Source organism: Oxyura jamaicensis, chromosome 3 (genome assembly GCF_011077185.1).
Source record: "Oxyura jamaicensis isolate SHBP4307 breed ruddy duck chromosome 3, BPBGC_Ojam_1.0, whole genome shotgun sequence".
In the NCBI taxonomy this organism is placed as follows: Eukaryota; Metazoa; Chordata; class Aves; order Anseriformes; family Anatidae; genus Oxyura; species Oxyura jamaicensis.
This window is the reverse complement of record NC_048895.1, coordinates 2,496,071-2,516,882: the sequence shown is the minus strand read 5'-3', so window position 1 is coordinate 2,516,882 and position 20,812 is coordinate 2,496,071. Positions and strand designations below refer to the sequence as shown.

The window sequence follows — 20,812 nt, the reverse complement described above, 5'->3', positions numbered from 1 at the left end:
ACCAACCAAAAACACCAAAGAAATCCACATCCACAGAATAAAACATTAAAGTATTGCAGAAAGTGTGCACAGTGTGGAAAGGAACAGCAAAGGTCATGTTAAATAGGGCCTGTAATTCTTTGGTCAACACATTTATATGAGAGGTGGGAAATACAACCTCAGCTCCTGTGCCTGGGGAAGAACGTCTGAAGCAATGTTGTAAATATGATCACGGTAAGCGGTGAAGTATCTGAGAAGTACAAGCTTCTCATCATGTCCTGGAAATATGAAAAGGGAAACAGAAGAGGCAGAAAGGCAGATCCTCCAGTCTGATTTCAGAGGAGATAGCCACAGGAACTAATTAAGTATCCGAAGGCACTACGGTTTTATTTTTCATCATCCCCCATGAATATTTCTCAGTTTTCTAATGACTCCCATGGAAGTGTTTGAGCTTTCTCAACTAAAAGATTCAAGTAAGGTTTGTGTGTCTGGTCCATGTTCTCTCTCAGAGCATTTTTAGAACATGATAAAAATATTTTTTGTTTCTGTAGGACTATTTAAAACTGGATTTTCATTCACATTGCCACTTGTGCATTGTCTGACCCTACACCAAAGCTAACAGGAGTGCTCAGGATTTTTCCACGTAGTCTCATGCTCCTTCATCAATTACTAAGCCTTCTCTCTGATCGTTTTGTGAAGTGGCCCCACTATTTGCCTTTTCATAACTGAGGTTTCTCTTCCACATTTTGAAAATCGCAGCCACACTATGCTATTTCTGGGTTAAAAAAATATCATGATGAGTCTGGAATCACCAAGGAAGAGGGGACAAAGGAATTAAAATGAAAGTTGTTAACAGCAGAAAGATCATTTTTTCTTTCCTCCTTTTACAGCTTACTGTATTGTTCAGATGGCATTTTCCCAGAGCTGGCAACCGACACCTTGCAATTCACTTCTGGGCCATACTGCGTGTGCTAGGAAGTACCATAATCATGAGGCAGCCCAGCAAATGCCGGTTTGCTGGTTGATTAAACAATGAAGTGCCTCTATTTATTAAATCTGGGCAGGGCTGCTATCTAGTCAGCTGTTCTTACCTTCAGGTGTCTGGATGACCAGAAGTCACAGCCTGGGGATGTTTGTGGCTGGGATCCCAGGACACATGGTTCACCTGAGCCTGGAAAACATGAATTTGGAAACAGTAAGAGGTCTTGGCATTATATATCTGGCAGCTCTGTTTGCTAGTCTGTTCTGTAGGATTTCAAAATAAAGGACAGTCTTGAAAAGATGTTTTCCCCGTTATCTCTACTATCTTTTTCTACATCAAACTGGTGAGATTAGTATAAGGAATTCACAGTCTCCTGGGACTTATTTCAGAGACAGATAAAGAATTAAAAGAACTAGTGCCCTGGCAAGAGCACTGTTTGGTGAGGAGGTACCCGACAGCAACACACGAAGCAGGATGTTACAGGATACACAAAAAGCCCAGGGGTATTTGGTGTTTGAGATGTTCGGGCAGCACGCGGCTGGGTGCCGTCCCCATGCCACAAAGCCTGTTTGGGCTGGCTCCCAGCCTATGCTCAAAATATTAAAAAGGGCATGTTGGCTTGGAGCTGTGTTCATAAACACGTCCATCAGCTGCAACCTTTGGGGAACAGGCTCTACTGAAACCATTCACTCGCTGAAAAACAAGCTGCCTTTCTTTACTTTCTAAGCATTATGCAAAACAGCTTTCCTCCACCACAGCAAGCAAAATCCACTCCCTATATCTGCTGTGCAAGTGCTATTTAAAAGCCACTCGCATAGTGAATTTTCTAGCTCATTCATGCTCAGCTCAAGAACTGAGAATGGCCCCGTAACAACATGTGCACGTTTTCTACTGATACAGACCTGTGCTAAAAACAACTGAACGAGGAATCCATGATGTTGGGCGGGCTTACATTTTACTTTAAAAGACCTAACTGTGTGGGCAGCAAGCAAGACAGACAAGACAAGGGTCTGTAACTACTACAGCAATCTTTACTCTTTAGTGCAGAAAAACATCAGCAGGCTACAGGACCCCCAACAGCACCGACCCTCTTCTCTATGCACTGCCCACAATTTCCTCTTAGTAAGCTGTATTTTTAGCAGACCTCACAGGATTTGGTAGCTGCAAGATATTGATTGCGCTAGCTGTTTTTTTCCAGGAGAGTTGGTGCAAGTTCTCTGCTCTCTGTGCACGCAGTGACAGAAAGCCCGCCTGCTGCCCTCTCCCCGACACCTGCAGCCTGCGGGGGACGAGGGGGCCTGGTCCCTGGGACAGAGTTGCAGTGGGCACACGGTGGGACACAACCAGCCTCCCCCAGGACTGCCACCACACTTACACCACTTACCTGAGGAAATTAGCTCCAGGAGCACCACGTTGCCCTGTCCTTGCCCAAAGCAGCACTGCACAAGAAGGGGGTTGGAATAAGCCAGCACAGGTGCCCTGGGGCTGCCCTTGCAGCACAGCTGGGGACTCAACGAGTCCCACCGGGGAGCTGCCCTGGCCGCCCCGCTGTCTACACCTCAGTGCATTCAGCAACTACTTCATTTAGCATAAAAGATACGAGCGTGTCCACTTACCTCGGATTTTTGAAGAGACCTGGAGAGAAGGTGAACAAAATCCACTACATGCAGCTAGTTTTGCAGCCTAGCAAGAAACATTTCAAACAGCTCCTTCAAAGCTACACGTGAGACAAGCACCTCCCGGCTTCGGTCATTAAAGGAGAGCAAACGATGGTGAGATTCTATAATTTATTACCATTGCTAAGATGAACACAGATACTTGATACCCAGTCGTATGCGGAACTGTAAAAAAATAGTTTTAATACAGTATCAAAATTTACACAAGAGTAGTGTCAAAAGACCAGTGTCCCTCAAATTAGCCCCTGCACATACGTACTGCAGGCACAAGTACATGTCTTACATTTTTTCATACATATATATAGATATATAGGAATACAACAATTTAAGTTTAACTATGCAAACTATATGTATGGCAGAAAACAACATATAAAGGTAACAGACAAAAGCTTGGGGTGGGTTATACATATAAGAAATTATGCAAGAGTGCAATGTCTCAAAAACGGAAGGCTGGATTCTGCATTTCCAACTCAAGGAGACGGAGCAACCAGTTTTGCCCGAGAAAGCAATGCTGGGTCAGAGGCCTCGCATCGAACGGTACCAAGTAAAAATAACAACAGAAACCAATATAACTACTGCTGCAAATTAACACACTTCTGAAGACAGTTAGCAGATTTTACATCATACTCCTACACAACAAAAGATTGTACAGCAACCGAGCTACATTCCACTGCAAATAGCTCACAAACACAGCATGTTGCAAGCTCAGAGAAAAAGGATTCTGACTTGGGCTCAAATTTTAGTAACCAAGAACAAACAAGAAAACCAGGAATTGTTGCATTCCTATTTTTCTTTTAAACTTTTATTAATTATTTTGATGCTCAGCTATGGTAAAAAGTTAAGCAACAGCAGTCACAAGCCTGTTGCACATTCATACATCAAACTATCGTTGCTTTTAGATATACACAAAATACCTATCATTGCAGTTCAATACACACAAGTAGTATCATACACAGAGGTAAAAAATAAACTAAGCACACCTAGGGCGCCTTCTGGTCAAATCTCAGGCAATCCGCACAAGAGCTTTCTGCCTCGTAATAATGAAAGACATGCTCCGAGTATAATAAAACCTTTTGCTTTCAAAGAATGCTACAGTAGCAAGAAAAGCTTTATTATAATGCAGTGCAATCTTCTAGATTTTTATAGAGTCTTGTTAAATAAACCGGCGTGTTTGTAAATTAAACAGTAGAAATTAGCATCCTAGCAACTGGAAAACACTTTCTGAAAAAAACTCTGATGGAAATTCTGATCTGAGACCTATAGTAGTGATACCTAAGTATTCTGTTTGTTAAAGGGCTGTGAGCATCAGACATCACGTTTTGCATCAAAATAAATTGAAAAGAAAGCTATCTTCACTTTCATTTAGAAAGAAATTGTGTTTCACTACAAATACTGTAGTTATGCTACACTACTGGCTGGTTAGGAGACGGTACGGTCTTTTAGCACCTCCAAAGGCAGGTAGTCTACCAAAGGAAAAAAAAAAAAAAAAAAAAGGAACCAGCTGTAAATCATCTAAGCCTAAGCACCATTAGCTGATACTTTAGATACTTTACAGACTGAAGTGTGAGTTGCTAAGAAGTGACTTTGTCAAAGCTGCAGGGACCAAAGGCACAGTTTATCAATGTCTCTCCAGTCTGGTGGAAAACTTCTGTTAAATCTAGTGGAAAATTTGTTCAGACTTACCAGAGTTTCACTGTAACTAACCAAAATAATAACTTATTTAACTCCTGCAGAATCCCAATTATCGTTTAGTTAGGAATGGAAATACCTCAATGCTTCTAAATGTGGCGCGTTGCAATGACGAGGCAGCGGTTCACTAGCCAGTACACTGAAACAGCAGCACCGGGGGACACTGCAAACCCAGCTCCTCCAAAGACCTCTGTGCAGCATCTCCACTAGCTCCCAGCGAAGTCTCGTGCAGTGCATGGAGCCACCCCGTCGCCAGCTGGGACAGCGCTGGAGACACAGTCAGGTCATTGTCTCTTGCCAGCAGATTGTACTCTTTCTCTTCAGAGAGAGGATGTGCTTGGGGCCTGTTACATAGGTCCTTTATACTGATTTCCTGACAAATGTTGTCTAATTCCAGGGCACGACCCTGCAGCATCTCCAAGTTTCCTCCACACAACCTAAAGGAAGGGACAGAAAGAGAGCCCGTTACCACCAGGTAAGGCACACGGCGTTGATCCAGACATGCATGCGGAGGCTCCCCACGCTCGTTGCGCAGACCATGCAGCACAGGTAGGGACAGAGGGGAGGGACACGGACTAGGAAAAGTGTTTCTCAAGAGATACAACATTCTTTCTGAACATGGAAAGCACATGCCTCTAAAAATGGTTAGAAATGGAGACGAATGAAGTAGCACGTGCATCACCAAGGTATTGTATGCTTCAGACACAAGACTGAGGGCATTTACAGGCCTCAACTGAAACTTGGTTCCACATTTCCCAAGCCACATCTCTTGCAGAACACAATTCAGAAGCACAAAACTCAGTCCAGAGGAGTCTCAACATTTCTAGTTCAATAAGCACAGAGAAGTTCAGCTCGTTACAAAGGATTTACTTGTTCTCTTAAAATCAAGCAAGGCTTTAAAAGTGTCTGTTTTCATTTGTTCTTCCTCAAGCTCAGAGGGGTTGTGCATGTGGTCACTGTCCCGTACATGCCTGTGTGTTTTGTTGAACGAGAATGAGATCTGCCACTTGGTAAAAGTTATCCATCTTTTTTTAGCGGGGACTATCTGTTAGAAAGATTTCCTTCCTTTACATCTGCTCCCATTCATGACTGCTTAACACCTACTTTACAATTATGGAATGCAGAGAAATTGTACCAAAAATGATTTCTGGAATGTGTTTTATAACAACTTCAAAAGAGATGTACCAATTAGAAGCGGGAGGATGAGCAGCTCGTGCTGTATCAGCAGGCACCTCCTGCAGGGCCACCAGGAGCAGAGAGGTGTCCACCGCCATACTGCCTAGTGCAATTTAATGTTCTCTCTGTTTAATAATCGTCATCAACTAGCAACCAGCTAAAGTAGAACTACTGCTGAACCACTCCGTCTCTGGAACAACGCTACAACATCTTGAGAAAAGCAAAAACTGATTTCCATTGTCATTATTAATTATGTGTATTTTAACAGTGCCTAAAGCCAAGGAGTGAAAGCGTTCCCTGGCACTGAACAAACGCAAAGCAGCTGGATCCTGGGAAGCTGACACCCTGAAAAGACACGACCCACAGTTCCTAGAGCTGACAAGCAAAGGCAGAACCACCCCAAGGTCCTACCGTTATTCTGTGTAAGAGATGGGAAAATAACCCTTTGTGGCTGGATTTGATGAGACAGGAGTTTCTTTCTGACCTTTGGTCACTGACGTTCCTAGCCTCTAACCAAAAGGTAAGGCCACTTGAATGCCTTTGTGAGAAGGCATGTTGTGCAGGTATGCCTTTCAACCATTTTCCTGGTCAATAAACGTTAGCCAATATTTACCAAGCAGCTCATGCTGACACAAAAATAAACTAAAAGGTGACACTTCTCAAAGTTCTTTATTTCCAGCTGAACAAGTGACCCCTGATTGCTAGGAAGGGACAAAGGCATACAAGACAGCCCTGAAAAGCTGATATCTTAAGCAGAACTGACAAGGTGGGGTCAAAGGAAACATTCATGCCATTTTTGTGAGTAGGAAACAGAAATCTTTACCAACAATCACTTTTGCTCAGTGCAAAAGAGACCTGGGTCTCGAAGACATCACAGTAATTTTATTTGCCTCCTTTTCAGAAGCACGGGGTGACTGATATAAGCTAAATTTCTGCAGATTTATCATCCAACTCCCCTTCTGTGGCAGCAAATGTACCGTTCTTTGCATAGGCATGATAGCTGGACATATTGCTGCCACCTGCACACACGTTTGTTTGGCCTCTGCGCTGCATATGCATTTTGGATTTGCACATAAGCTTGCTTTCTTCTCAGCTCACTAGTTCAACACTGACTTGTCACATGCAGCACTAATGAAATTACTTTGTGCTTGCAAGCACTCAAGAGAAAATGTAATGCCTGAGCATTCCTGGATGTGTTTTAAATACTTTTAACAGAATATAAAGTTCAGTACCAAAGACTTCACTCAGTCTTTTAGCAGAAGCCTTTCCTGAATAAAGGATAGCTATGACGTTCTCCATAGCGTCATGGTGATTCATTTCTGGCTTCCTTCCAACACACCAAAGTGAAAGGATGGAGAGACCTCCCTGGAAGCCAGGTGGATACCTGCACCCTAACTGCAGACAGGAGCAGCTACGTTACCCACGGGCAGCGGCAGCGTTTGAGGGCCGCAGTACTTCATGTGCTGTATTAAATACTTGTGCAGATCTCTGGGCTCCCTGACTCCCCTGCCCAGCTACTGCACCAGCCCCACGTAGCATATCCCATCTTCCCTTCGGCTCCCAGTCCCAGTGAGCCTTCTGCAGCCCTGTGAACAAAACTTACCAGTTGCCTGAGGAAAATCACGAAGAACCCCTCTCCATACTTAATCCAGACGTTCCTGTGCTGTGAAAGTACCTCCACACTCACTAACACCTGATAAACTACCTCTAAGTCTGCTGCTATATATTGCTACGTTCTCCTAAGACGCTGCAAGTGTATAAATACAAAGCAAAAACATTCTCAAATAAGCCGCGATGAGGTGGTGTAAGTACCATATGCACATCCTGAGGAGAAAATTCCCACAGCCATTATCTTGATAAAGCATTCATAAAGAACCATACAACATGAGTTATGCATCCAAATTGCATTTGGTACCCGTCAAGGCTATGCACCAAAATTATGGAGCCCCAAATCACACTTGTCATCATTCCACTGTTTTCACAGGCAAAGCGATGCTGTGGCAAAATGTTTCATGCAAACAAAAACCCGCAGCACATGAAGCTGGAGCAAAACAGTGAGCTACAAACTGGAAGAAACTGTAATGAGAATGCAAAAGAGAGAAGAAACATTATAATTAGTTCATCACAAATGCACTGTTCTTTTAGCAGAGACTAGATGAATAGAAGTAAAACCGGGGAGGAAATAACCAACTATTTTAAAAGTCTAATAATATACCCATAGTCAAATCGGACATAGATCATAAAGTTGGAAGAAAAGGCAGCGTTTCAATGCCAGCAGCAGAGCCTTGGATGGCTGGGGAACAAAGGGACAAGGCAGAAGGACAAGTATATATTTGGGATTTACAAAATGAATTGATAATGTCAAGTTTAGCATATTAGCATTTTAGAAGTGGCTTTGCTTACATTCTGAGAACTTTTATAGACTATTAAATATGTATTAGTTAGAAAATGCTTTTTACCCATAAATTGCAAAGAAATAGCACAGGCAACAGATATGTGCCTTTAAGTGCATGGGGAAACTGAGGCTGCCAGACTTCGTATTTGCCAAATTTCATTCTTCTGAAGGCTAAATTCAGGTCAGCTAACTCATACAGTAATTTATCCCTAATACATTATCACACATAGAATTTTCTAATCAATACAGACTAACGTGTTAAAATTATTGTGTTCCTATTAAAACAGTAATTGCGTTACTAGAACAGTAATTGACTTGATTTCCATATGAAAACTTCAAGGGCTTGCTGTCAGCATTTGAATAAAAATATTTTGTATCTTCAGGTATTTCCGGGCTCAATATGGAATACAAAATTAAACGCCTTCAACTTACAACGCACATTTCTCCAACCACATTTTTTTTCTGTCTCACGGAGGCAGTGAGAAGTGCCTTTACCAGCCTGCTGACTGATGTTTTCCTGAGCTTCCGAGACAAGGGTGTGTTTTAAAAAAGAAAAAAGACATTGTACCAATTTGTTTCTCAGCCTCAAAGAAGAGCAGTAGTATATTTAAGCTTTCACAGGTCCTTCCTGAGTGCGGACATGCACATGTAACTGTCCAATTGCATTTAAAGATAATTAGACTGATTACAGTACTCTGCATTTCAGGGCAGGAGAGATCATTAGATCTTCTTGCCTGACCTCCCGGGTATCACAGAACACTCACTTTTCTGCAGCAACTCCTACACTTAGCCTCAGACCTTGCCTCTGATTAAACCACACCTCCCTTTAATTTGTAGGTGGCACAGTGGAGCTTGCAGTAGGCTACACTGAACGCAGGACGGGAAAACCTGATGCAAGGTTTGCAGCTAAGCCTTTGCCCTCGGTTATTCTGGCAGTCAGATAGGATGTCTGGCATCACTCCACAAACACAGACCCTGGTCTGCAAAGAACACGGAATACAACACGCACATCCCCACACACAAGTGTGCACTTTGGTCGCACACAACTGACAAGGAGAGAGAAAGATACCCTGCCATAGGAAACGGCTGCTTAGCCATCCCTGGCGGTACCACTGGCACACAGGGAACAATCCCACAGCCACCGGCAGGGTGGGAAGGTCACCAAGTCGCAGACCCGGTGCGAGACTCGGGGCAATTTCTTCTTTCAAGCACTGACGGATCGGGTCACAGAAGAGCCTCTACCAGACTGGCTGTTCAGCTCTTGTTGCTCTTTCACTCTTGCTTCCAGCAATGAGAGATTTGCATGCAAGTGTTTATTTTTTTTAAGATTTTACCTTTTGTGCTGTGTGTAAGGAGACTGCACTAACACTGAAGTTTTGTAAAAGACCATCTTCCTCCCCCCCCCCCCCCCCCCCCACCTTTTTTTCCCCAAGAATCTAACCAGCCACATTTGTAAAGAAAACCCTGCTCCTGACTTGGGCTTGTTCTTCCCCATGCATTTCATTCAGTTACCTGAAGCAAGTGGCAACTCTGCCTTCCCCAGAAAGGCAGGATCCAGCCCCTGTGCCTCACAGGGAAACAGCAGGATCTCCTCGCTGGCTGAGGACGGGCAGGTCGGGCAGTCTGTTTAGCTGACAGCTCGCTTTCCATTTCAAATATAACTATCATTTATATCTATTTCTGCCTGCTGCAATACCTCCTAGCAAACTAAAAGCTGAGATTTCACATTATATTGAACTAAATTCCATGTACTTCTTATCAATCCATTTCAGCAAGCAAGGTATCAGCCATTGTTCAAATATTTTGCTTCCACTAACCAGCTATTACAGGCTGTCAAGAGCATGTTGTTAAATGTTCCATTCAGCGAAGTGCCTTTGCCAATGGGCATTTTAAGAGAACTACAGAAGGCTTTTTCCAACAGATACATGTGCTCTCTTGGCAAAATTACTTGGCATGGCTTTTTTTTTTTCTAGGCAACAGCAGGTGAAATACATGGGAGGTGCAGGCAGGATGCTGAGCACAGCTCAGCAGCAGGGAGCTGGGACGCACCTCTCCTGGCTGGGGCGAGGCCAGCACTGCTCCCCCCGGCTCAGATGCCGGATTCACAGAGGTGAGGAGGCTGCAGTGAAGCCTTGCACCCTGGTTTTATGTTACAGGAAAGGATCTGATTGCTGTGATTTGTGCACAGGGCACCTACATAAACCTATTTCCACAGGCTTCATGGAAAAGGCAATGTCACCCAGCTACCTGAAGAATCACCATCCACACAAGTGGATGTTCAGGCGAGTCAGCAGTACTACTGAGCTCTTCTGTGCATCCCCGAGAAGCTCCAAAAAAAGAGTGAATTCCTACAGATGCCCCTTCCAGTTCTTCACTGACGGAGTGCAAGCCTCTGTGCTCCTAGTAACCAGCATGTCCCTACAATGTCTGTGCAAGCAGGGAATAACACCCACTTAACCAAATAAACATTAAAGTGTAGCAAATGATGATAACAAAGTGAGAAGGCTTGCAAGAAGCACCAGAAAACAATCACGTCAGAGCCCTGCTCAGGCTGCCAGGGGTTTAGATCCCTCCCCGGAGGCGCCTGGGCACAGCTGGGACACATGCACTGGGCTGTGAACTCAGCCTGGTGGTGACTGCCATCACCTGCTACACCACTGCATCTCAGAACAGCTTTTTTAGTGTCATTAATTGCAACAGTTTCACGTTTCACATAGGTAAGAACTTGTGAATTTGCTCCTCTAAGTGTCTGCATTAATTTCTGTTTAGCAAAACAACACAGGGCTGGGGAATCCGGCCCTGACTTCAGAGTAATCCCAGCTGCTCTCACAGAAATTTCCACAGAGACCTCGGGATCACAACGCCTGGTCTTCAGCCCAAAGCTCTGCTATTGTTATGAACATACCATGCATGCTGGCTTCATCTCTGCGTTAAAGGTTTTCTCTGTATGGGTTACAGCAACCCATAGTACTTCACTGGAGAACAAATATGCATCCTAGACGAAATAAAATACTTGCTTATTCAGAAAAACACCGCTTTCATCTTCAAACAAAGTCAGTGCAAGTAATTCGGAGAGAAGCTACAGCTGGCATCGCCCCCGTGCTGGCGGCCTGCCCCCTGCCCCGAGGAACACACAGCCCACGGATGCAATGAGTGACAAACAGAAAAAACAACCCCGCTTATGACAGCAACATCCCAGTGGTGTCCACAGGAATGTTGCCAGGACAATACGACACAAGTTGAGTAACAGACACAACGTTTTGCATGGACTGTACCGGAGAGGCGTTACCTTCAGAGCATTTACCACTGATTCAGACTGCTGAGAGGCTGAGCCATGTCCACTGATGCTAGCTGGCTCGTTTGCTGAGCAGTAACTCCCCTCCGCCCCTCCTGGCATCTTAATGGGATCCTTCGCAAAAGATTAAAGACTATTTAATAAAGAAAAGTGTTGGTAACTAATTAAAACATTTTTTTTTTATAATGCTGAGAAGCACTGAAGGCATGTTTTACTCCAAAGTCACCCCATCCACAAGAGGCAGCTCAAGCACTACTGTTGAGCATCTCCAAAACACTCTGGCCCTCAAGGGCATCTATCTGGAAAATCAGAGCACAGCAATCAAATTTCGGTATGCTTCCTCACAGAAGTGCTGTGAGGTTCGGAGGGACGATTTTGACTCCAGAGAAAGGTTTTTGAGAATGTTTAACTTCATCCCTATAATTTTGGAGGTCGTTATTTCAACAGAAGTCACAGAGCCTTTTTAAACGGTGCTGCGGAGTTTGCAATGCGAGCGCAGCCGCAGCTGAGCGGGGAAGGATCCGGGAGCAGGCAGCACTCCTTCCCCAGCTCTGGCTGCCCTGGGTCGTGTTCCCCCCTCACCTGGGCCGGGGTTTTGTACCCAGCTCCGACAATCCGAAGGGCTTTTCCTTCCCAGTGACCACATGGGAGGGTTCTGCAGGACACCGCCACACAAACACAAGGTGCCTAAACCCTTCCAGCTCAGTCACCTCATGCTTCACAGGATGCAAGGCATTTCCTGGAGTGACCGCAGCGCCGGGGTAACCCGAGCAAGCTGCCTGCTCCGATGGATGCTAAAAACAGCCCGGCTGAGCTCCGACAGCACTGCGAGACCTGCACCCACACAGATGCTTCCGAGGTGCTTGCAACCTGACCTGCTCTTCTGAGGGCATCCTTCACCTTCACTCTCCATGCAGAATTGTGTTTAGAAAATGAGAAAGGTAAAGGATAAGAAAACAAACTTTGCAAAGTGAGAGAGGAAACTTTCTTAGGGAATCAAACACCGCAGGAAACATTAAAAAATAACATAGCAGTAATTCCTGCAGGAACATGTGGGAAATGTGTTTCTGAAAGAAACTAATGACAGTGGGAAGAGCCTCTGATCAGAATCAGTGCCCCCATGTGCACTCATTTGCCCTGCTGAGCAGCACACACTCTTTTTGGGGGTTTCTAGAATCTAGGAAGGATGGAGGCAGATGGGGGAGAAAAAGGGAACAGAGATGGCATGAGGCTGAATTTCACAGGTCCCGTCTCCCCTGTCCAAAACAACGATGTGAGCTGTGCAGGACTTTGTCAGGACACATCCTTTGTAAGCAGCGCCGTGCTGCTGGCAGCAGCGCCGAGGGAGAGGCACGACACCGGGCACATGGCAGCTACGGAGTGCGGTAGGCTCGACCCCAGCGTTGGTCTGCACCCAGACTGCAGGGCTGAACCTCACCTGTTCAAAAACCTTAAAAGCAATCCAAAACGTAGAATGCTACATATGCTAAGCCCACAGAAAAGATACCTTGAGTCTGAAAATGAACCCCCCCTTGGTACACAAACTTGTCTTGCGGTGCCTCCCTCCTGGCAAGCAGTGGCTGCGGTGTGAGCCAGGGGTCTCAGCCCGGGCTGAGCAGCCCGGCACACGGGGCAGCGCGCAGTGCATCGTCCCGTAGTTCTCCGCGCCAGTGGCTGTTACCAATTTGCTGTGATATGCAGACGGAGAATTAGGACTCTTCTTTGGGAAGGATTTATAGATCTGTCAGTGACTGGGCAGGCATAATGCTATACTTTGGGAAAGGAAATGAAAGAGGAAAGAAAAGGGGTAATAAAGCAGATTGGAGCAATTCTGGTTTAGGAGAATTTCCCTCAGTCAGCTTTGGGGTTTTCTTAATGAGTCAAAGCATTCTGTTGTGTTTTTTTTTGTTTTTTTTTTGTTTTTTTTTACTGACTCCAGGTCCAGCAAAGATTTTGTGCAATTTTGAATTGTAAAATATAAGTATTGCTATCAAGACGCCGGCAAAATTAGTGCAGATTGTGTATCTAAAGCGACTTGAACTTGAGAAAATCTAAAAATCCTGACTTGTGCTGCTGTCAAGAGCTCAGGACCTCCTCCAGGCACGTCTCCTCCACAGCCACTTCTGCGCCACAGGCAGCACACTTGTGTCTCCCTTCATGAGGATGGGGAACTTGTTATGCACACACTGCTTTAACCAGACAGTGTTCTCAACACATTGGTAGGAGACTGAAAGTTAGCACTTGCCCTCTGGATTACCTGCTTCTGTCCTTGATAAGAGATGTAAGCTTTTCTTAAAAAGTAAGGCAAGTTTTGCAGCCCTGAAGCCCCATCCTGCAGCTCAGGGACTTATCCCAGGTGAGGCCACCCCACAAGGGCAGCAGAGCTTCTGCCTTCTTTGGAGGAAGCTTGTTCCGTCGGGATGTGGCACCAGTGTGAGCATGGGTCTGCTGTTCCTCCCGAGGTCCCTTGAGTCCGCAGACTGCTGGCTGCATTATGAGTTTCTGAGGCAGTGAAGCAAAACAAGAGGAAGAGGCACTTTGCCAATGTGGTGATGTCTGAAAACAAGATGCCTTAGGAGACTAAAGAGTGTGCTTTTCAGACCTATCCATCACAGCTGCTGCTTGCCAGCGGGGAGTATGGCAGCGCTTATCCTTCCAGCAAAACTTGACCTGAGTTTCCCTTCTCCACCGCTGCCTGACCCAGATCCCATCTGGACCCTGAGCAGGACTTTGAGGACAGGCACAGAAACCTGTTCCCTTCCTCCTCTTCTCTGCCCCCACACAGCACTTGCAGTCAGCCAGTAGGCATCCCACGTGCCGACACGTTTTGGACAGATCTCTTCATTCATTATCAGGAAGTGAAGCTGTGGAAGTGGGACCAAATCAGCCAGAAAGGATCAAGTCATGGCTCCACTGACTTTAAACAACTTGAATCATTCTGAATAAACAAGGCTACACAAGGTCAACTTCAAAGAATTGACTTTTTTGCTCACACTACACTGCCAGCCTTCCCTACTGCCCCTGCCTGGCCCTTCTGCCCAGGCTACAGCAGGGTTTTACCTTCCTTCCTCTGAGCCTAATGAGTCCTGTGTGCAGATTACAGGGCTGCAGAAAGCATTGTCCGAAGCAGGTAAAAACCACATAATATCCTCCGTACGTTTTGCCACAGAGATAAGAGACAGAGAAGTGCAATTACTAAACATGCACATCCATTTTCTGTTCTAAGTAGATCTACAAAACATCTAATGCCAATATGCAACTCTTTAGTGAATGGAAAGCACAGGAAATCTGACTCAGCCCCATAATACCGCATTACAAAAAAATCAGCTGAATGGAACTTTAGCATCTCCTCGCACTGACTGCGAAATGTTAAGGCCGTGCTCCCATAGCGCCAGAGGCAAACCCTGCGCTGTGCCCTGGTCATGGGCAGAATAAAGACCCCTGTGTAGAACAGGATACTCTTTGATGGAGGGAATTAACCAAGAGCCTTTCTTCTTGAGCCAGTTGAGGACACCGTATTTTCAGTCCATGCTGTTGATACAGACAGTCACGAACCAACACTGTTGTAGCACAAAGCACGGCTCGAGGGAGGGGCAGCTCATCTGCCAGCCCTGGCAGAGGGGGAGAAGGAAGCACACGGCTTGCTGCCTGACTCTCCACCTCCCCACGGCACGCAGGAGAGAAAAAACAGTCCACATCTGCCCCAAGGATGCCTGCAGTCACCTCACGAAGCCTGAAGAAGCCACAGCTCCCCTATCCACTGAGCACTGCTCCATTCCTGCACCAAAGGAGACCTCAGCAAATGCACGCCGCCTCGTCCACCAGCCTTTTATCCCAGGAGCAAGTGGTTTCCTGGGGAAGTATATCCTTCCTGCTGCGTAACTGCCAGGCCGCTTCAATCACTACCTGATTTTCAAAGCTTTTTTCCAATTTCCCCAGCCTTCAATTTCCCTGTTAGCTTGCAAAAAAGAAAGAAAACAACAACAACAACAACAACAACAACAAACAAACCAAGCTGTATTTATTAGCTTGTTTCAAACAGGCAGCAGAAAGGGCAAACAGAAGCGATAAGCTGCAGCATGGTGCTCTGCTGAAGGACTAACGCGACAAACAAATCAGCAACAATTTTTCTAGGGAACAATCCTGTCAATTACAGTACCCAGCTTTAAAATGCTTTGGTTATTCATGGTAAGTCCTGTTCTCAGACCACTGCAGGAGCCTCCACTTGTGCGTATTGCCACCAGGATCCACATGTCCTCATGGCATACTCCAAGCATGCTCCGACTGCCAAGGGGCCGAAAGCAGGCCGAACGGGACCCATTAACTTAAACCGAGGACGACATGACACAAAAGCACAGGGTGGAGGGATGCCGATGATTCACTTTCAGCAAATATTTGATGACATGACTAGTTCGGTGGGTTTTAGTTACACTTTGGTTGAAGGATTCTCTACTCTTCTACACGCTATGAAAGCGAGGAGATAACCAGCATCGGACTGTGCGTGACACCGATCTTACCCACACACAAAACTACTAACCAAGCGCTTCCCAACTTCTCATTAGATTTGTAGCTAAAACCAGGCCATGCAGAGGGAAAATCAAAAATACAGACCTCAGCAAAAAGGTTTTTGAAAGATTTGGAAATGTATGTTGAAATAAAATGTAATACTCTAACAGAAGGGGGAAGAAAAAGGGAAATGGAAAGCATTGGACGTGCTTAAAAATAAACCAGTGTGTGCCTACGGGTCATGCCTGCTGTTTCACACTTGAATACACAAGGACTGGAAAAGGCTAGCAAGGACAGAGGAAGGAAAACAAGAAAAAAGAAAAAGTGCCTGAAGCAACACTGGAAAAGGAGATGCAACAGAAGGAGATGGAAAAGAACCAAGACTCATATCAGGAAGAAAGAGGAAGCAGAGGCAGAAATGCGCCCATGAAAGGGAGCAGAGCAGCTCAGCTCCAGCCTGCACCACACCTGCCCCATGGCCGCAGATGTCCCCCTGTGCACTCAGCATCCTGTGGGCAGCCTCCAGCCCCACTGACCCACACGGTTTCTTTGCTCAAGAGGCCATGTCCTGGCAGTACTTCCTCTCCCCTTCATTAAAAGGTACTGCTAAATTACAAGGACGAGGAGTTTGCAGAGGGAAAACATCTCAACTTTCCATCTCTACCTCTTGCTTCCTCTTCCCATGAAGCAAATAAAAACTGAAGCAATTTAAGCTGGGTGGCTTGCCAAGAATACCTTCTGCAAATGCATTCACTGTCATTATATGACAGATGTCCACATTTCCGAAACGTTTCAGCTGAGCTTATCAGCCCTGAAATACTACCCCTCAGAAAACTCAGGACTATCTTCAGTTAATTGACATGTGGATGCCAGATCCTGATCTCACTTCCACCAGCGTAAGGCACGGATAGCAGCTCCGCACCACGTGCGGTGTGGAAGGACTCTCCTGTTTTCAGTTATCTGGAATTATTCGCCCACGTAACTGAGCTCTAGCACAGCCCAGGGAGCTGTAACTGGGATCTGAATCCATTGTTTGGTCCTTACGCATTTTCTTAATTATCGCTGGGTATCTTCATTACAACGTGCACTGCGTTCTGTTCTGGCTGCTGCACTGGCCATACTATCGTGCAGCTTTTTGGATGTCAGCAGCAAAACAGCACCGCTGGGGCTTCGTGTCCATTTCGAGGCAGCTGCAGAGCCCTGGGCTGCAAGGAGCCGTTCCTGCCCTACTGCCAGAGGGCACTACTCTGGCCTGACGTTCATCCAGCAGAACAGAAACGTCGCTCAAATCCTTCTGCCTCTACACACTGCTGTCGTGCACCAGTGCTTGAGAAGCACCAGCACGAGCTGCATACCGTGCCCCTTGTCTCCCAGCTTGGCGTTCTCACCAGAAGACCCAGCTGCATACCATAAATCTTGGAAATGATCTATTTTCCTGCACACAAAAAAAAACAATTTGTGGCCAGAAACTGAAAGGGTCTGGATCACATCTTGTTATATGCTGTCTGGGGGGAGGAAAAGAAAGGAAGAGAAGAGAAGAAGAGCTAATGGCTGCCCTCACCAACAGAACATACCTACATCCACCTGTAGCTTCTCACAACTGCTAACCCATGTTTCTATGCTATAAACCATCACCAGAACAACTCTGCAGCACAGGAAGACAAACTGACAGGCTTAAGTGCGTATGTGCATTTTATACCCTTCCTATTACCTGATCAAACTAAAATATGGCTGAGTGATGGTGCTACACTTCCCCTGACGAGGAAGTCCTTCAGTAGGCCAGAGCCAGCTGAGTTCCCATTCAAACAGTGATGGCACCACTTAAAACCATTTCCTCTGGAAACATTCTTGCCACTAAATATTAATAAAACCTTTACACCAGAGGTCTGTGGGGTTTTGAAAAGAGAACTTATATGTATGGATCGACAGAAGCAAAGCAAAATAAAGTAGGAAAGAACCACGGCGAAGCGCAGATGAAAGGAGAGGTTTACCTGAGGTAAGTGTGCCGGTGCATTTTCATGGGTGACATGAGCAGAAACGGGGGGAAAGAAATGACACAAAGTAGAGAGGAGAGAAGAAAAGCGTAGCACAGGTTAGGAGCTACCCCTGGCAGCCCCGCCGACAATGCCGACAGCCGATGGCACTCTTACCCGGTGACATTTAGAGGCACCACGCTGTAACTGAGTAAGAGCTGTGCCAAAAACCTTCACCAGTTGTGCAACTGGCTGCCTATTTTCAGCTGATTTGTCGAAGCACTTGGGTTTGGCTTGAAGCCTAACAAGCTCCCATTTCTCCCATTCAGGGGAGCAGAACCAGCGCCAGGAGCTTTTGCGTTTCCACCCCGTGTCCCTGCCTCTGTGGCAGCACCCGAAAAGCTGATAGCTGGTCAGGGTGGTGGTCACAGGGACGACAAAGCCCCAGAAGGAACTCACGCAAAGGTCGTGCTGGCGTAATGGAGTGCCAAGTCAGAATAAGCCTGATGTCTGAGTTCCTTCCTCTCCCCAAAGCAATGACTTTCTTCAGGAGGAACAGGGAGTAAGGTATGCTAGGCAATGTGAGCCAATGTCTCTCGTTATTCCTCAAAACAAGTGTCTGGAGACGTCAGGAAACTTAAGCACTCTACCTCAGATCCTGGTGCCAAGAAAACCAAACAAGATGAACTCCAACCTTTGTATCTAAACCAAAAAGCAGTCTGCAAGTCTTGGCCACCCAGTTCTACCCCTGCGAAGCCCCACAACAATCATTTTGTGTTTCAGTTTTCACAGGCTATTTCACTATTTTCACAAGTTTTCACAAGCACTGTTTTCTGGTTTTGGCACCCCATCTAAAGTTTTCAATGAACTCAACACCCACAGCGTGCGTGTCCCAGTCTCTGGCAAGATCAGGTAACACATTTCATGGGGCTCCCCCTGAGCCCTAGGCAAATAAAACGTGAGGTCACTTGTAAAAAATTTTGCCCACAGAGAAATGTTCTGCACACTTTATCCCCCACTGCTGTCCCAGACCTAAACCAAGGCTCAATGGTATTTTTCATGCAGGTTTGTTGACATTTGCCCTGAACGCCTTTCTTGACAAGTAAATAATATTCTTTATCACTGAGGATTAGCCTTTGTCTTTCAACTGAAGACTGTAGAGGTGTTAACAGTAGACACTTAGCTATTCTTTCTTCTCCAGATCAACAAACGAGGGCACAGAGAAGTTACATAAATGGCTTGCGGTTGCATAGCAAGTCAAGAGGAAAACAGGAGCTAGAGAGGCCCTTCCAATTGTCATGCTACAGGCAAGAAGAAAACTTGACTTAGAATCTGCCCAAGGGGAGGAACTGGTTAACCTGGCTGAAATCTACCTAATGGACTGGCATTTGGGCTGACACACGTCGAGAAATCTGAATCAGTGGATTTTACTTCTTGCTGCATTTCACTTTTGTCTTGAATTTTACATTCAAATGACAGGACTTTAAGTTCAATAAAAAGCACTTGCGTTCTTCAGACCAGTATGTTCATTTAAATTAGTGTTTGATTTAAACAACATGCAACATGCAACTTTTTTCTTCCAATGGGCAACTTCATTTGGAGACTTTATGGATTTTCCTAGGGATTACTTAAGGAAATATGATAGAAATACGCACTGTTATATATGCATAAAGATATATATAAAATTTTAAGTGTCTTTGATAAACTTGTACAGAACTTCTACATTTTTTATTTTTAAAAACATACCAGGAAAACCTTTAACTTCAGATTTGATTATTTATCTGATTTAATTTCATTCTTGTGTTTATGTATCTAATATATTCTCCAAAATATTGCTAATATAACTCAATTATTATTAAACCATTTCTTTTTTACAGCCAAATATTTTGGTTAACTCTAAAAAACACTGGATATTTTAAATAACACGAAGATCTTGCAATAAAACCAGAATGGAAGGGCCCAGATCACTGTAATTTTCAACCCTTAAATTAATTTTCAACTATAAGTACTGGCTTTAGTGAATTTTTCTTAGCAAGGTATCAACACCTGCAAAGGAGAATAATGAATGAAAGTATTGTCACAGCCTTCAATAAATACACCCCTCAGTCACAAGCAAGATGAACAAAAGATGTGAGTGCCTTTGGCTCCCCACGCGCTCAGCCTGAGTGTTCAAATGCAGTAACGTTAAATGACCCGTAATACTGATTTCATCTCAAGCACACAGACTCAGGCATTGCTGTCTAGCTGCCAGCTACTGTTCCCACCAGCAGAAGTCACCCACCTGGGGCAGCATGCGATTTTCCTCCTCCAGCTGTCTTACTCTTGCCTCCAGCTGCCTAACATAGGACAAGGTTGATTCTAAAATCAAAAAGAAAAAAACTCGTATTATCCACATAGATCTGCTTGTGTATCCTGGTGTCAGAGCCTGCACCGCATTGCCTCCTACCCACAGCAGATTCCCTCTCAGATACCTGTTAATTTTCACCTCTGCTCCTCTTGAGAGCTGTGTACATAATCCTGCCCTCTGTTCTCTGGAAACCTCACTGACCTGCAGCAGGAAATTTGGTCATCACAGAGAGTGACTTCCCCTGGATACAAGTATTGAAAGATCATCTTAGTGCTTCCTTCAGTGGCCCTATTTCCCTCTTGAAAATGAGTCACACTCAGTCTGCTTCTTCCCAAGAGTAGGTCCATGATCCATCCCTAGACGCAGCTGAGAGCTTTCTTATCATGCATTTCTTGCATTACACAGTTTCTACTATTAAAATGCTGTACCTAGAAGAAATACATGCCTGAGAAAGTAACACGTGCTGCCTCTAAGAGAGAAGATCTTTCTTCAGTCCAGAAGCACTGCTGTGACTCTCCTACCCCTTGCACAGGGCTGGCAGCCCACCATGCACTCACGCCTGATCCGAGGAGCCCCTCAGCCTCTCCGAGATGTCTGTTCTGTTGATGTATTTGTGCTCATACCACCGTGTCAGCAGCAAAATTGTACTCTTGATGACCAATGCTGTGGAATCCACAGCTGTTGGGGCACTACTGTCCCCTGCTATGAAGCTGCACAGAGCTGAGCTGTCCTCTGGTTCAGAATGACAGAGGAATTGGGGCACCGCTTTCCTCCGATGCCTAAATCGCCATGTC

The 20,812-nt window shown here is 45.4% G+C and overlaps 1 protein-coding gene across 9 annotated transcripts in view; it reads right to left on the bottom strand.

The window, feature by feature from the left end:
- Positions 1–2,734: 2,734 nt before the first annotated feature.
- CCDC85A (coiled-coil domain containing 85A) overlaps positions 2,735–20,812 on the bottom strand; it is a 122,787-nt gene continuing 104,709 nt past the window's right edge. For 4 of the 9 annotated variants that reach the window (XM_035320819.1, XM_035320831.1, XM_035320818.1 and 1 more), the window contains 3 exons: positions 19,953–20,029; positions 11,187–11,306; positions 2,735–4,763 (listed from right to left, as the gene is read on the bottom strand). In XM_035320819.1, the coding sequence (XP_035176710.1) occupies positions 4,674–4,763; positions 11,187–11,306; positions 19,953–20,029 (287 nt within the window). In that variant the 3' untranslated portion in view covers positions 2,735–4,673. Of the gene's footprint in view, positions 4,764–11,186; positions 11,307–13,111; positions 19,718–19,952; positions 20,030–20,812 lie in introns of those variants that run through there. The other 5 variants (XM_035320821.1, XM_035320823.1, XM_035320828.1 and 2 more) reach the window with 3 other exon arrangements.